The following is a 16,975-nucleotide window of genomic DNA, read 5'->3' as shown; positions in this document are numbered from 1 at the left end:
TGAATTTCCATCTAAATCAGCCTGCATACATTTATCCAGTGTTTTTGAAACAAAAAAGAAGAGCCTATACTCAGCTGTCTCCCTGCCCCCAATCCCAGTCAGTCCTGTGACTGGGGCTGCTGAGGTGCTGGTAATTAGTACTAGCATAAAAAAGCACTGCATTTACCAAACTTCTTTTCCTGAAACCTCTCTCATAAAGGTAAGGAAGACTCTCTACTTTGGATGTCCATAGGATGTTGGCTTTTATTTGGGCAGAACTAGATAGACTATCTCTGCAATTATTCATCCTTGAACATGTCTCAAAGGACACCAGTTAACTGAACAGATTTGTAACTCATTTTTGTTTCTGCAATAACCTTGTCATCTCTTCAGTCTCCCAGTTTACAAAAATTCACTTCTGTGTAGTGCATGTAATTAATTTGTAAGCTCTACTGAGCAGGGTCATTCTTTGTGTCTGTTTGACACCTAATATGCTTACAGTCAGCAAATAAATAACCCAAATGTACATTGAGTAACCTAACATAATATACTACTGTTTCAATCATGTATTTTCTGTATGTGAGAATGGCAACAGAAATGGTACTGTGCTTCTCATGTTCATTATTATTTCACCCTCTGTTTAAATTCTCCACAGATGTAGACTAATAGGTTATCAGAGAGGATATTTTGGTTAGGATTACAAAGTGGTCTGTTTTATTCACCTGTAGTCACTACATATTTTCCCTTGTTCCATTTGCACAACAATCACAAAGACAGTAGAACTCAACCAGCCCTGTAAAGGGAAGTGGAAAGGAAGAAGATCTACATTCTCCAATTTACAGAATATTTTCTGAGAGTGGAAGGATAGGTATAATACCACAGAGGTGTACAGTACTTTGTGAAATCTGGATTTAATTTTATCTTTTGGAACGCTGGCCTTAGTGAAAGTTTAGTATCTGGTATTACACATTTAATATGTTAAAATAACAGCTTAAGAGAGCACTCAATTCAGGATTTTATTGATCCAGCAGTAATTGCCTAAAACATGGTATCTTAATTACTGGACCATATTGTTGGTTAGTTGTGGCATGCTTACGCAGTATGTTGAATAAGAATTCACTACTTTGTTATGGGTTCTGTTTTTAAATAACACCTGACTTCATTTTTTCTGATTTTTTTTTAAAACACTTTTACAAGAATAAACTAAAATGAGTGGTGCATCACAAATAGCTTCTGAGGAATGGCTAAAGGTAATAGCATAAATCATAAGAGTGGAATTCTTCATTTTCTAGGCTTTTTATAGTTCAGTCTCCATAGGAATACAGCTCAGAAACCTGCAGAGGAATTTGATAAGTAGGATAGTGCAAATAAATCCAAATGAAATATCACCTCAGAAATTCATTGTGTTGAATTTATCTGAAAGATTAAGTTCCATAATCCTGAAAAACGTATTTTTCAGAATTTTTGTTGTTGAGAATGGACAAATCACGTTGTCCTGACATTACTTTTGAAATATAATTTTTTTTCAGGTGAAAATAGCATTTCTTTACATGTAAAAAAAGGTGGAGTTTTGCACAGTTCAAATCAAAATAAGCAATTTAAAAAGCTGCGCTTAAGACTGTTGCTTTTTATTGTGACACTACGTCTACGTCTACACGTGAACGCTACATCGAAATAGCGTATTTCGATGAATAATGTCTACACGTACTCCAGGGCTGGTGCCGTCGACGTTGGGCAGCACCAAATCGAAATAGGCGCTGTGAGGGAATGTCTACGTGCCAAAGTAGCACACATCGAAATAAGGCTGCCAGGAACAGCTGCAGACAGGGTCACAGGGACTAGCACTTCCGGGGCAACAGCTAGCCGCTCCCTTAAAGGGCCCCTCCCAGACACATGCAGCCTACACAGCACACGGTCTGCAGAGCCATAGGCACGCACACCTTGAGCGACGCAGTCATGGACCCCCAGCAGCAGCAGCAGCAGCCAGAGGTCCACCCAGCCACCCCTGTAGAAGCAGTGCTTGCCCTGCTCCATGCCATGCAGGAGGCAGCTGAGCACATCCTTGCCACAGAGGAGGAGCTGCCCGCAGGGAAGGAAGACGCAACCCCCAACCCTGCAGCACCCCACCCCCCGCCTCATACGCCACTGGCTGTGGAGCTACCCCACGAGCACCGACTGGTGGGAGCAGTTGGTGCTCGGAGAGTGGGACAACGACCACTGACTCCAGAACTTTCTCATGAGCCGGCAGACATTTCTGGAGCTATGCCAGCGGCTCACCCCCGCACTGAGGCACCAGGACACCTTCATGCGGCGTGCCCTCAGTGTGGAGAAATGGGTTGGCATCGCTGTCTGGAAGCTGGCCACTCCAGACAGCTACCGATCCGTGGGGCAGCAGTTTGGCGTCGGCAAGGCCACCGTCGGGGCTGTCCTCATGGAGGTAAGAGGACCCACGGGCGGAGGGGGAGGCAGCCTGGGGAGGGGAGGGGTGGACAGGGGGGCCCTGGGAGGGGAGGGCCACACACACCCTGCACACCCCTCATTGGTGCTCTCCCATGTGCTTCCCCTGCAGGTCGTCCGCGCCATCAACGCCCTGCTCCTCCACAGGCTTGTGAGGCTTGGGGACCTGGATGCCGCCATCGCGGGCTTTGCCACCCTGGGCTTCCTCAATTGCATTGGGGCTCTGGATGGGACCCACATCCCCATCCGCACCCCAGAGCACAGTGGAGGACGCTACTTAAACAGGAAGGGCTACCACTCAGTGGTCCTCCAGGCCTTGGTGGACAGCCGGGGCCGTTTCCTGGACATATATGTGGGCTGGTCTGGCAGCACCCACGACGCCCGGGTATTCCGGAACTCGGGCCTGTGCCGCCGGCTGGAGGCGGGGACCTACATCCCCCAGCGGGAGATCCCTGTGGGGGACACCACCATGCCCCTCTGCGTCATTGCAGATGCGGCATACCCCCTCCGGCCCTGGCTCATGCACCCTTACACGCGCCACCTGTCAGCCAGCCAGGAGCGCTTCAACCTGCGCCTGAACCACGCACGCCAGGTGGTGGAGCGCACATTTGGGCGCCTCAAAGGGCGCTGGAGGTGTCTCCTCACCCGCCTCGATGCGGGCCCCACCGACATCCCCCAGATTATGGGCGCGTGCAGCGCCCTCCACAACCTCGTCGAGAGCAAGGGGGAGGCCTTCTTTCAGGGCTGGGCTGTGGAGGCTGGCAGGGCCGATGTGCAGCCACCCATTGCCCCCAGTCGCCAGGTGGACCCCGAAGGGACCCGGGTCCGGGAGGCCCTGCGGGCCCATTTCGATAAGGCTGCGGAGTGAACGCTGGCAGGCCCCCCACTGCCCCCCCCATCCTCCACAACACTCCCTGCCCCTACGCGCACACCACAGAGCACCCAAGAGCGCACCCCCCCTGACCTTTCTTGAAAATAAAAACAGACATTTGTTTGTAAAACCAGATCTATGTTGAACTCTCCCTATTAATATCTTAACTAACTATTTACAGGCCGAATAAATATTACATATATATTCTAAGTCCAATAAGATGAAAGAAAAAAAGGGGAAGACAAGGAATGGGAGAACTATGCACATGGTGGGGCAGGTATCAGCATCATAACAACAGGGGTCTAATAGAAACTATTTACAAATGAACATAAAACTGAGGGGAATATATACAAAGGGGGGGGACACGTCCTGGGCCCCACACCCCCTAATGTCCAGCGCTGGGGGTGGGCGGCCGCAGTCCGCACCTCGGCCTCAGCCCTGGCTGGGGCTGGCTGGGGGCCGGGCGGACCGGGAGATAAGGCCGGTGGGTGTCAGCTGGCCCCAGGTCCCCCTCAGCGGAAGGGCCCTCAGTGGCGGGTGGTGGTGCGACGGCAGATGGAGCAGTGGGTGGAGCAGGCAGGGAGGGAAGAGCGGTGGCCGGCGCAGCATGGGGGGCCAGGTAGTCCGCGATACGCTTGAACGTACGCATGAAGGCCCCCCATGCCTCCTGGTGCCAGGCCAGCGCCCACTCCTGCAGTTCAAGGTGCCGTTCCTCCACCCGCAGACGCTGCTTGGCGAACTCCAGCTGCCGATTGTGGATCTCCAGCAGCTGTGGGTCCATCGCTGTCCCTGCCGTGGGGCTGGTCGGTCCTCCGTCGAGGGGCTGGCCTGGAGTGATGGCCCCGGTGGGCTCTCTGGGACCACTGACACCTCGCCGGAGCTCTCCGGTCCTTCCGATGGTTCAGCTGCGGAACATGTGGGGAAGAAGAGTGGAGACAACCGTTAGTGTGGGCCCCGAGCCGTGGCCCTTGTCCCCCCACCCCTCTGCTGCAGGTTCCCCATCCCCGTCCCTGGGAGATGCTGCTGCTGCTGCTGTTGCTGGGTGTCCCACCCCCCTCCCCCCGGGGGACCCTAGGTTCTGCTTCCCCCAGTCCCGGGGATGGGGCATGGCACTGTCGTGTGGGGGGGCAGGGGCTGATGCACACTTCTGAGGGACATGCCACTGCTGTCTTTGGGGCCATGGTCATCTGGGCATGTGGAGGGCCCTGGTCATATCTGTTACCCCCGCCCCATAACCCCGGGGGTGCGCACTGGGGGGGCACATACCTGATGGTCCGCTCCCACGGTCGGGGGACACCCGGTGGGCAGACACCCGGCTGGAGCTCCTTGAGGGCAGCATAATCCGCAGCCCCCCGTCACTGGAGGAGGACGCCCCCTCCTCCTCCGGTGCCCCAGGGGTGGGCTCCTGTGGGGGCCCCCGGGGTGCGGGGCTTACCTCCAGGGCGGACTCCGCCTCCGGTCCTGCTGGGGCTCTTCGGCCAATGTATCAAGCGTGGCTGGAGGGGAGGAGGTGTGCCGGGGGCCTAGGATGTCCCTGAGCTCCCTGTAAAAGGGGCAAGTGACGGGGGCGGCCCCAGATCGGCTGGCCACATCCCGGGCCCAGGCGTAACCCTGCCGCAGCTCCTTCACTTTACTGCGGACATGATCTGGAGTGCGGGCAGGGTGACCTTGGGCGGCCAGGCCCTTGGCCAGCCGAGCGAACGTATCCGCATTCTGCCTCTTGCTCCCCATTACCTGGAGCACCTCCTCCTCACTCCAGAGCCCCAGCAGGTCCCGAAGCTCGGCCTCCATCCAGGAGGGGCCCCGCTGCCGCTTCCCAGCCTGGCTGCTGGTCTGGGAGCCCTGGCTACCCTTGGGGGGGGTGTCCTGGGGGCACTTTGGGGGCTGGGGGGCGGCCATCGCAGCAGTGGATGGCTGTTCTGGCTGCAGAGGAGCGTGCAGGCTGACCGCGTGGCTGGGCTGCCGCCTGCACGCTCTCTCAGCTTCCTGCACAGGAAAGCAGGGGGCAGGGAGCTTTAAGGGGCCGCTGCACGTGGCGACCATCGAGCTCAGGGGCTGGAGAGAGCGTCTCTCAACCCCTCAGCTGATGGCCGCCATGGCGGACCCCGCTATTTTGATGTTGCGGAACACGCAACGACTACACGTTCCCCACTTCGACGTTCAACGTCGAAGTAGGGTGCTATTCCCATCTCCTGATGGGGGTAGCGACTTCGACGTCTCGCCGCCTTACGTCGATGTCAACTTCGAAATAGCGTCTGCCACATGTAGCCGTGACGGGCGCTATTTCGAAGTTGGCGCGGCTACTTCAAAGTAGCTGGCACGTGTAGACGCGGCCTACATGTTATATTTCCAAGATAAACATCATATACATCTATATTTAATATTCTTTTCAGCTTTAGTGCAGAGTAGAACTATGCGATGAATTTCAGACCACTGAAGTATACAGCATGACTAATAATGTGTGTTGTGTTTTTTTTTCTTTCTTTTTTTCCCCCCAGCAAAATGAAAAGGCGAGCTTGCTAAAGGAGCGAGATCACATTTTGTCAACTTTTGGAGAGACTAAGCAGAATCTGACTGGACTTTGCCAGCAAGTATGTAAAGAAGCAGCATTGAGTCCTGAGCAAATACAAATACTTGCCAAATATTCCACCTTGGATTGTCCACTTTCACTTTTAATTTCTGAGAGAGAACAAATGGCTCCTGGTAGCAAGCCTCTGATTCCTTTATGTATAGAATCACCAAGTGAGCTTCCAGGCTCTGTCAGTGAACAGAGTTCTTGCTATCCATGTGTAAGAGGCACATCTGATACAGCTTATGATCAAGTGCAGGAACTATGTCCAGTTTCTGAGAAAACACCAGAGGAAACTTTGGTAGTGGAACCATGTGGACAGGGTGGTGGTGGTATCACAGATTTCTGTCAGCAAATGACTGACAAATGTACTACAGATGAATAACCATATGAGATTTAAAGTCAAAGTTTCAGCATTAATATGAAATGCCTTAAGTGAAAGGAAAGGCAAAACTTGACGTTGTGCAAGTGTATAAATTACTATCTGTCCATCTGTGTTACTCAGCAGCCCTTTCTGTTTGTTTTCTGTAAGTTTAGGGCATAATTTTTTACATGTTATGCCAAGGTTGGGTCTACATTAGTAAAATAACTTATGTTGATATAGTTTAGATCTGCTTACCACAGGGTCCAGATAGTTCTGGGTTGATGGGAGAGGCTCTCTTTTATTGACTCCCTTTACTCACCTCGTTCCAGTGGAGTACCAGAGTCAACAGAGTTGGTTGGTGATGGATTTATTAAATCTTCTCTAGCCACTGAATCAACCTCCAGTGAATTGAATATTTCAGCATTGATCCTGGCTATAGTGGAGACAAAGCCCTAAGAAATATCTCCATCTCTCTAAGCTTGTACAAGAACTCAGCCCTTTAGTGCAAACAACCGTGATTATTTTAGTTGGATTAGGATACCATCTTGATGATTAATGGAGTACTAAACCTACTTCTCTGATGTTGTGGCATCTCGATCCCCGATACTGTTTCCAAAACCTGTTCTTGTTGAACAATGACTTGCTAGCAGATGAGCTTGTTCTTCCATGAAAAATGTCATATCCGAGGGTCAAACAAAGCATTTTGAAAGATTAAGACTGCTTATAAATGTTATCGCTGGGACCAGTGAAAGTGTTTTCGAAAATAATTTTTAATCAGGATATCTTTATGGATAAACATACTTTTCAGCTCATTTTCAATGGCTTGTACTCTAATTCTAAATTTGTTCAAAGTGTAATAAAATGAGCCGGTTGGTTTTTGTTCATTAATTATTCTGTAAAGAATAAATCAAATCTTTAAAATAAGACAAATGAAAAACAATCCCTGCTTTGGAGTGGGGTGGTTTTTTTGCCTGGTATTGGAGCTAAATTGCATGCAAATAATCCCTCATTGCTTAGCTGTTTTTCTGATACAAGACATTTTAAATACTGAACCTCACAATAGGAAAAAAGTGCACTTTGTTGATTTACATAACAATACAGAAGAATCGTACAAGCCAATGGAATACTTTTGCTACCTCAGTGTACATTCTTTTTAATCTTTGTGTATATGTATGGATGATCATCTTTTGCTGCAATAGCAACTGTAAATATTAGCTTTGCAGGTTTGTCATATTTTATAGTGAGACAATTTTTTTGCCTCCAGGATACTACAACATAACTTTCTTGTAAGGTGCTTGGTTTACGCGCTCTCTACATAATTTAGCATTAAGAAGGTATAAAAATGTATCATGAACCATTGGCCAAATCTCAACAGTACTTATAACCAGTTGTAATACAAGAAAACACACTACCTCATATCCAAGTGATTTCAAGTTCATTCAGATCTGCATTGATATTTTTGAGGGTTTTTTTTCCAGAGTGAAGAATTTTTATCAATGTTGCATAGCATTGTGATATATGCAAGCTTAAAATAACTTAGAAGAATGTACTTCTCCACTACAACTTGATGTGGGTTCTACTGGGTATGGGTAACCTTTTTTTTTTCCGTAAGATTATTGAGAGATGACTTTTTAAAATGATTAGCATTTATATATTGTGACTTTATAATATATTGATGCACATTATTGCTTCTCCAGCACCCACACAGCCCTCCTGTCCTAATGCCCCATGATTAATTTTGCCACAGTTTTTTTTCCGCTTACATTAACTATTTAGGGCCCTTTATGAAACAAAAGGCATCATACGAGGAATTGAGACTAAATCCTGGGTTTACTATTTTGTAGTGAAATTTTTATCGGTAAGAATTATCTATTGTTAAAGCTCTTGGGTTGAGCTATGTGAGCGTAGGGCATTCATACAGAGGGGTCTTGCTGGGGTCTGTAGCACATATCCAGTGTCCTAAAAGATCAAGTGTTGGAACTGGGAGTCAACAGCAGTGTTTCCTGTAAGCTGAACACTTGGATGACCACCCAGAAGAGATTCAGGTGCTGTCCAGCTGATTTGCAGAATGCTCATACCTATCAGCATGTGTTTTTATTTGTGAGGCCCTTCTGCACCTGCCTTGATGCACATGACAAAATTAATTCTGCCCATGGATAGAAAAAAAATTAAATGGAACACTGGTCAGCAGTTACCACTACTTACATCCTAAGGTTAGAAGACCAGTCACAGGGATGCTATGTTATATTGCTGCTGGCTATTCACATTTAGCATCTGAATTCTATCCCACAACCCTCCAGGATTCCCACTACAAAATCAGCAGCTCTCTTTCTGTGTGCAGTATGGTGAAATTCATCCTGTGTGCTTAAACTTAAACATTTTCTAATATCAGCCTGATTTGAAGAGTTTGAGGTAGTTATTGCCTAACCTACTGTCTCTAAATACATTTTTGATTATTTAATACAATAAATCTACAGGTTGCATGTGGACTTCATTACTTAGGCTACATTATCAATTTGCTAAAATTAGGAACGAATGGCAATTTTATGATACATGATTCTCAGGTATATATTTTTATTTCAGTTAAAATATGCTCCATTTTGAACATGTAAAACTAAGGCATGTTTAAAAACACTTTTAAAATTCATTGGGCAAGGTATGATAAAGCCATATCAGTAAAATGGCATTGAGTTTAAAAAAATGAAATAATTGCAGCTGATTTTGTATCTTTCATAAACCAGTGTTTTCTAACAGTACAACAAAAACCACTGTCCTTTCTAAAAGGCTTTTTTATGTACATCTCTTGCAGCATGAAACTGTGTACTGATACATTGATTTATTTAGTTAGTACTATTAAAACTGATGTCTGGAAACAATAGCAAAATTATTTGTACAGTTTACAAACTCCTTAATGTTCACAGTACCAAATATTGCTGAATTGGAATAAAGTTCCCAAAACTTTGATATTCATTGTGTCCTATGTTTGAGAATGTCCATTGTTTTTTAAAAACATCTTACGAACTTTATGGGAGTGAGGGTGGGGAATACATGACCACCCTTAATATGTTAAACAATTCATTGTTCCTTCATTGTCTAAGGGAAAACTTTCTTTTTCCTTAATTGTAGTTTGTCTACTTTAACAGCCTTTGATTCGTTAGGTCACTAGACTAATTATGCTCTTTTCGGAAATTACTAGTGAATCAGATGTACTTATTCCTAGTTTGATGGTGTTATGAATGAATGTCCTCATGAATGAATACCTGTAAAGGGTTAAACCCAGAGAAAGTGGGTTTTCTGTTGGCAAGCGGCCGCATAAGCCAATGAAGGGAGAGGGAAGATTTTTTAACTTGAAGCGGTTACCTGCTGAGGGGGTCTTTCTTTTGTGTGGTTGGAGGAAGGAGCCACAAAGATGTTTACTCGTAAGCAGGCTTAAGGAATTCAGTAAATATCCAGGCGTCAAAAAAAAAAAAAAATCTGGGCATACAAATATGTAAGTAAAAACATAAAATGTTTTGCTAAATGTAATCAGGTTATTTTTTATTTTGGGCTTAGTGTGGAACTTCTCAGGCTGGCTCATGTACCCCTCTATACACAGTGTCACTTTTAACCTGAATCCCAGGAAAATAATTCTCTGTGCTTTAACCCTACCTTTTTTAGTTGCTCAGGAACACCTTGCAACCAAACATGCTTTCCTCATGTAAATCTTTTGTTTTATTAATCACCTTATAAGGCAATAATTTAATTCTTGTGTCCTAGAGAAAGATCTGTGGGTATGCATGCCTAAAACTAAAAGGTCAGCTATCAGACTGAAGCTTAATTTCTTTCTCTTTTGCTTTCAAGCTCTTGTCTATGGAATGGTTAAGAGCTTGGGGTTACCCTACAGGGAGACATCCCAAGTGTGTCTTCCTAGGTTTTAAAGAGGGGTTTTCTCACTTGAGTGGTGGCAGCTACCTCCTGAGTCAGGGAATCTGTAACCTGGGAGGCTTTTAAGCAGAAGCCTATGAAGGCAAGGAATTTTTAAGGTCTCTTGTGGGCCCCCCCATCTTCTGTACTTGGAGTGCCAAAGTGGGGAACAGCCTTAACGGAGGGTGACACTTAAAAATATTGAGTCCGTTAAGATATCTGAAACTGTTTCCTCCAAATGTGTACGTTTGTCATCACAGCATCTGGAAGTTCTAAACCAGTTTGAGATGACCTGAGGTTCGTCTAAGACACCTGTTACTTAAACAAGTTTGAACAGTGGTATATAAGTTTGCACTCACACTTCAAAATGTAAATACAATTTTTAATACAGTTTAATGTAATTGAAGATAACTAACTTGCAGAGCCACAGTGGTGAAAGATGGGTTCCCATTATCTTGAGCAGGAGCTATTAGAATAAGTTACGTCTCTGTGGATTTTATTTTGTGAGGGGTGGGATGGGGAGGAGAAGGTTGTATGAGAAGTTTTATACTAGGTGCAAATGTGTACCTCTTGGGAGCCTTGGAATGCCATCTGTTCAAAATGTTGTGAAACCAGGGTCTTAAACTATACTTTTGGCTTCCTTGGTGTTTGGACTCAACAGCAGAAGAATTCTAAAACTACAAGGTCTGTGAATTTACCATTAAACTATCTACTAGCTGTTAGAGTTGGATCCACCAAACAGTTTTGGGTGCTGAGAGCAACTCTATTGAAGATAGCTTTTTAAATGAGCATTTACTTCATTTAGGATTTAACTAGCCTGCATGAATTTTCCATTGAGTCAAAAGTTTTTTACTCTTGTATCATCTTAGACTAAGAGCAGCCTTTTATTTATTTTTTTAAATTTCTATCATTTTAAAAAGCCATACCTTTCAGACTGGCTTATATTAGACTACAGTTAACTTCTAGCACTTTTTCCTTGTAATTAATGAACATAAGGGGATGAATCAGAGAAAAGAGGTCTGAACCTAAATCAGTGCTTCTAATTAGCGGAAGCAAAGTCTGCTACTGTTTTCTCAGCTAATCCTTTTCTCCTTCCAGCACCTAGTTGCGGGCCTTACCTTTGCAAGTTAATTTTGGATGGGGTCACTATTATGAAATTCCAGGTACCCTGCATGTATTTTCCTTTAATTACAGAATGGAGACATATGCTAATTTCACAGCAATGATCAGGTCTTTTCCTGGAGCAATTTACAATTCAAGGTTTCTGCCTTCAGCTACTGACTGGGCTAAAGACTTGCTATTTTCAAGGAGAATTGAGAGCAGTCTGCAATTTACTTAGTAACCCTGAATGATCAGGCCCTAGATTAGACAAAACCATGGTGCATGACATAATACGGAAAATTATTGCTACAGTTCAGTAGCATAGGATTTACTTGGTTGCATAAGTACTTTGTAACACAAGATGGTAAATTCAAAACCCTGAACGGTTTGAATAGGAAAGGAAAACTGCACAGAGAATGGGTAGATTTGTGTGGATCCAGGCTACAGAAACTGTCACTCTGCACTGGACAGGGAAAGATGGAAGGAAAGAGTGAGGGAGGCATTAGACACCAATGGGCACTGAGCCCATGGTTGATGATGATGATGATATTGTCTGAAACAATGTTCTGCCAAGGTCACAAACGGAAAAAATTATTACAATGCTAAAGTTGATTATAGTAGTTAACTGTACACTAGCTGCAGTGATTAATAATACTTTAGTGGAGCTCAGACATGGAGAAGAATATTATTCTCTAACATCTTGGAAAAAATCCTGCATGCTGTTTCAATGGGAGAGCTACTATCCATTTTTAAGGCAAGTCAATTTTGTTACATTCAAATATTTTTGCAGTTTCGATGTAATACTTTAGATATGTGATATGCAAATCCGATTTTGGACATCGGTTCTTTGCAAAGGAACCCTATTAAAGTGCAGAAGGATAATTAGTAATACTATCACTTAGTTTGTTTAAATATGTCAGACACCAGCCTTTTTCATGAAGTAGGATTTTTTTGGTAGTGAAAGTTCATTATACAAATGCTAATCTCGGTTAAAACATTAATGCACTAAATTGGGATCTTGTAATAATTCTCTAACTTCCTGGCATTTTTGCTGAAGTTAGAAATTTTAGCAAATGTTATCAATGCCTGACTCCTATCAGCACTTGAATGCTGTTCCCTAGAAGTTGCCCAATAAGAGAACAGTGGACAATGGTCAATAAGGAGGAAAGGGTCTAGACTAATCCTTAGGTGGTGCAGATGCAACTCCATTGAAGTAAACAGATTTGTCTTTAAAATGGTGGTGTACTTGGATTAATCCCCACATTCCTGATTTCACTGTTTCTTCTCGTATGTGTGCCTCAAGCTAAACTCTTATGAATGGTTTGAAAGGAGAATTTAATCAGAAATGCAACAGATGACAATTATTTGTGTTAGTTAGTGATGTAAAATCCCATTTAATTAACTAGTTAAGTGTTAAGTTTAACCAGTTAACTTATTAAACTGGGGATTAACCAGGGATCGGGGTGACTCTGGAGCACACGCCCCCCCACTCCACATACCTGCAGTGCTCCCAGGTCTGCTACAGGCTGGTGCTGCTCCAGCCGCTACAGGTTAAGCTTTAACATCCCTGGTTCAAGTTTCTTTAAACAGTAAGGCCATTTCTACACAGGCCACTTTCAACACAGGGAGCAAGAGATACTGATGAGGCGTGGATGAAAATTCCCCAAACCTCATTAGCATAATGTCACGTGATTTGGAGTCCGGATGACCGCTCTTCCAGACTCCAAAACGCCGTGTAGAAGCGCAGTCCCGGATGGGGGCTTCTGGAAGGAATTCCTCCTTCCGGAGGCCCCTTCTTCCCAAAAATTTTTGGGAAGAAGGGGCCTCCGGAAGGAGGACTTCCTTCCAGAAGCCCCCATCCGGGACTGCGCTTCTACAGGGCATTTTGGAGTCTGGAAGAGCGGTCATCCGGACTCCAAATCCTGTGACATTATGCTAATGAGGTTTGGGGAATTTGCATCCATGCCTCATTAGCATCTTTTCCTCACTATAGTAGCATGCCACTTCCTGAGTAGAAATGGCCTCTAAGAATTGAGGTGCTAATTTCAAAATAAGATAGTTTATGAGACCCATCCAGAATAAGACGGCACCTCTGAAATCCAAATCTGGTGAAGTCATCACTGACAAAGCCAAACAGGTGGAGCGATGGGTCGAGCACTACTCCGAGCTGTACTCGTGAGAACATTGTGGTTGATACAGCCCTCAACGCCGTCGAGCTCCTGTCAGTCATGGACGAGCTGGACCAGGAACCAACTATGGTAGAATTGAAAAAAGCTATTGACAGCACTGCAGTAGGAAAGGCCCCAGACCAGGATTGTATACCACCAGAAGTAATCAAGTGTGCCTTGGGAACACTCCTGGAATCCCTACATGAGCTGCTGTGCCTGTGCTGGAGAGAGGGTGAGGTTCCACAGGATATGTGGGACGCCAACATTGTAACCTTGTATAAGAACAAAGGAGACAGAAGTGACTGCAACAATTACCATGGAATCTCCCTCCTAAGTATCATTGGTAAATTATTCGCTTGTGTCATCCTCAGCAGACTACAGAAGCTCGCTGAGAGGGTGTATCCTGAATCCCAGTGCGGATTCCGTGCCGAGAGATCTACCATTCATATGATCTCCTGGAGGCAGCTGCAGGAGAAATTCAGGGAGCAGAGGAAGCTACTCTGTCGCTTTCATCGACCTGATCAAGGCTTTTGACTTGGTCAGTAGGGATGGACTGTTAAAATTGCTCCACAAGATAGGCTGTCCACCATGGCTACTCAAGATGTTCCAGTCTTTCCACGAGGACACGAGAGGAATCATCCAATATGATGGCACATCATTGGATGCCTTCAGCATCAGGAATGGCGTCAAAGAAGGATGAGTCCTTGCTCTGACATTGTTCGGGATCTTCTTCGCACTCCTCCTGAAGCATGCCTTTGGATCCTCAACAGAGGGCATCTTTTTGCGCACAAGATCTGACGGGAAACTGTTTTAATCTTGCAAGGCTAAAGGCCAAGTCTAAGGTGCGGGAAGTGCTCATTAGAAACATGCTGTTTGCAGACAGCGCTGCTGTAGTGAAACACATAGAAAGCCAGCTTCAAAAACTGCTGGCTCAGTTTTCCAAAGCATGCAAGGACTTCAGGCTTACTATCAGCCTAGAGAAGACAAACATACTTGGTCAGGATGTTGCTGAACCTCCATCAATCAGCATTGACAATTACACGCTAGAGGTCATTTTATGAGTTTACTTACCTCGGGTCCACCATCACTGACACCCTGTTGCTGGAGACTGAGCTAAACAGGAGGATTGGAAAAACAGCCATAACTCTGTTCAGACTTAGCAAGAGAGTGTGGAACAAGCAGCTGTACACTCACACCAAAATGCAAGTCTACAGAGCCTACATCCTTGGCACCCTCCTCTACAGCAGCGAGTCTTGGACCTTGTACACCCGCCAGGAGAAGAGGCCAAATGTCTTCCACTTGCACTGCCTCAGGTGCATTTTTGGGATATCATGGAAGGACGGAGTGCCCAACAACACTGTCCTCGAGCAAGCTGGAATTCCAACTATGCATATCCTCCTCAGGCAGCGGCAGCTCTGCTGGCTTGGTCACATCCACAGGATGAATGATGGAAGGATCCCAAAAGACATCCTGTACGGCGAGCTAGCCTCCGGCAAAAGACCTTCCGGACGCCCCCAGTTGCACTATAAAGATGGCTGTAAGAGGGACCTCAAGGAGGTAGACATCGACCCAGATAGTTGGGAAGAGCTGGCAGACAACCACAGTAGCTGGAAGCAGGAACTACACAAGGGTCTTCAGAAGGGCAAGATGAAGCTCAGACAGCTGGCAGAGGAGAAGCAAGCCCATAGAAAGGACCTGCCAGACACCCACTACATATGCAGCAGATGTAGCAAGGACTGTCACTCTCGTGTGGGCCTCCACAGTCACAGTCAAAGCTGCAAATGACTATCTTAAATGGAGTTATGAAGGGCGCGATGCATAGTCTACGCAGACTGAAGGATGCCTGGAACTGAGTTGGGAATAAACTGAAAACCTGTTTTGGATCCACAATTGTTATGGACTTAAAGTACAATCCGTTATCACTCTAGCAGCCCGTACCCCCATGGGTCAAGTTGAAGCTTTTGATCTACCTTGAAATAAATTTTATATACTTTTTTTAAGTAGCTCGGTTTAATAAATGGCCTCTTATTAAACATCAGAATTAGCCAGACTATAGCAAATGAGCAAAATTATTCAATTTTCCAGGAGTTTATCCAGTGGAATATTAAGTCAGCATTTCTGTAAACTCAGTGAATTCTATAAAATGTCCTAACTTCTAAGGTCTTTTCTTTTTCTGTGATGACATCAAATATGCAACTTTTCACTTTGTAATGCATTTGTAATAACTTTTAATCTTTCCTTAAACACTAAAGCTGGGTCTTACACTAAAGAGTTCTGTCGACAGAGGAGGCCTTCGGCTGACAAAACTAGGGAGCGTCCACACTACAGATGTGTTCTTTTGAGAATCTGTCAACAGAACTCAGCAGTTTTCCTGATAGAGTTGTGTCTTGACTGTGTGAGGCATAGCTCCTCTGGCAGGTTCTGCAGAAAGAAAAGATGCTCCCAGGGGCCCTCTTTTGTCAGAGGGGGCTTCCAGTTCACCGGGCTGCCCTGTTTGCAGAGCTTCTGGTTGGGTATTCTGTCAACAGAGGGCTGGGCAGCATGGCTGCTTTCTGTCAACAGAGGGCATCGAGAGGAGGAGCCTGTATTACGTGTGCATGTGTTCTGTCAGGAAATATCTGCTGAGAGTGACTTCTGTCGACAGAACTCTGTAATGTAGACACAGCTTAAATGCAGTAAATTATTAAACATTAGATGTCCTACCTTGTGTTGATGTGACATTCACAATTGTAGTTAAGGGATCTGTGCCTCTACTGTTCATAGTTTGCATCACACCTTAATTCAGTTGTAAGTAAACAGTGTGATTCTGTCATCCTTTTCCCTACCCATCAAACCAATAAAATGCAAGGGGGATTTCCCCCGACTGAAGATATGCTGGACTAGCCTACAGCGGTGTTTGCTTTAACTAATATTGTTATGACTTACTGGGGTTCTGATCCTAATTCTAAACTGAATTCTTTAAAAGAAGGAAAAAAAGACTACAGATTCTTAAGGAAAAATAAGAGGTTTTAAACTAAACTTTTTATTTTTTCCTGGTTACTGTCAAATTTTTTCCAGCACAAAAGTGTTTAGCTAATATAAATGTAAAAAATGAAAAGCCTCTCTCCATCAACCTTTGTTCATAATTCTTATTTTTTATATATATGTGTGTATGTGTGTGTGTGCGCGTGCTTTAAAAGCAACATTTTGCAAGTGTCCTTTCAAGTATATTGAATTATAATTTTTTTTAACAGTTTAAAGAAATTTCACTGAAGCAGGTTTCAGTTCATAGCCTACAATAATGCAACTTTTGTGTCAGACAGTTGCCTACAGGGACAACTGCATTGTCCTTTCTTGATCCCCAGAATAAGTGATCTTTTTTATTGCCTTGCTCTATTCTACAATACATGCTTCCTCTCTCTGTGCCAGACAAGAAGAAATACCTGAAGAAAATTGTCCAGCAAACTTGAACATAAACTAGTACATGACATAAGGCTTCAGTATTAGGCCCACTGATACATCTATATGCATATTAATAGGGTTCCAGTCCCCATAATATTTAGGTTACTATCGTCTTCCATTTC

At 44.9% G+C, this 16,975-nt stretch overlaps 1 protein-coding gene across 7 annotated transcripts in view; it reads left to right on the top strand.

The window, feature by feature from the left end:
* BACH1 (BTB domain and CNC homolog 1) overlaps nucleotides 1-9,202 on the top strand; it is a 51,386-nt gene extending 42,184 nt beyond the window's left edge. For 4 of the 7 annotated variants that reach the window (XM_074997128.1, XM_074997108.1, XM_074997118.1 and 1 more), the window contains one exon: nucleotides 2,549-3,553. In XM_074997128.1, the coding sequence (XP_074853229.1) occupies nucleotides 2,549-3,304 (756 nt within the window). In that variant the 3' untranslated portion in view covers nucleotides 3,305-3,553. Of the gene's footprint in view, nucleotides 1-1,508; nucleotides 2,417-2,548; nucleotides 3,555-5,805 lie in introns of those variants that run through there. The other 3 variants (XR_012645962.1, XM_074997147.1, XM_074997157.1) reach the window with 3 other exon arrangements.
* Nucleotides 9,203-16,975: the final 7,773 nt, after the last annotated feature.

This window comes from Carettochelys insculpta, chromosome 1 (genome assembly GCF_033958435.1).
Source record: "Carettochelys insculpta isolate YL-2023 chromosome 1, ASM3395843v1, whole genome shotgun sequence".
In the NCBI taxonomy this organism is placed as follows: Eukaryota; Metazoa; Chordata; order Testudines; family Carettochelyidae; genus Carettochelys; species Carettochelys insculpta.
This window is presented reverse-complemented; position numbering and strand designations above follow the sequence as displayed.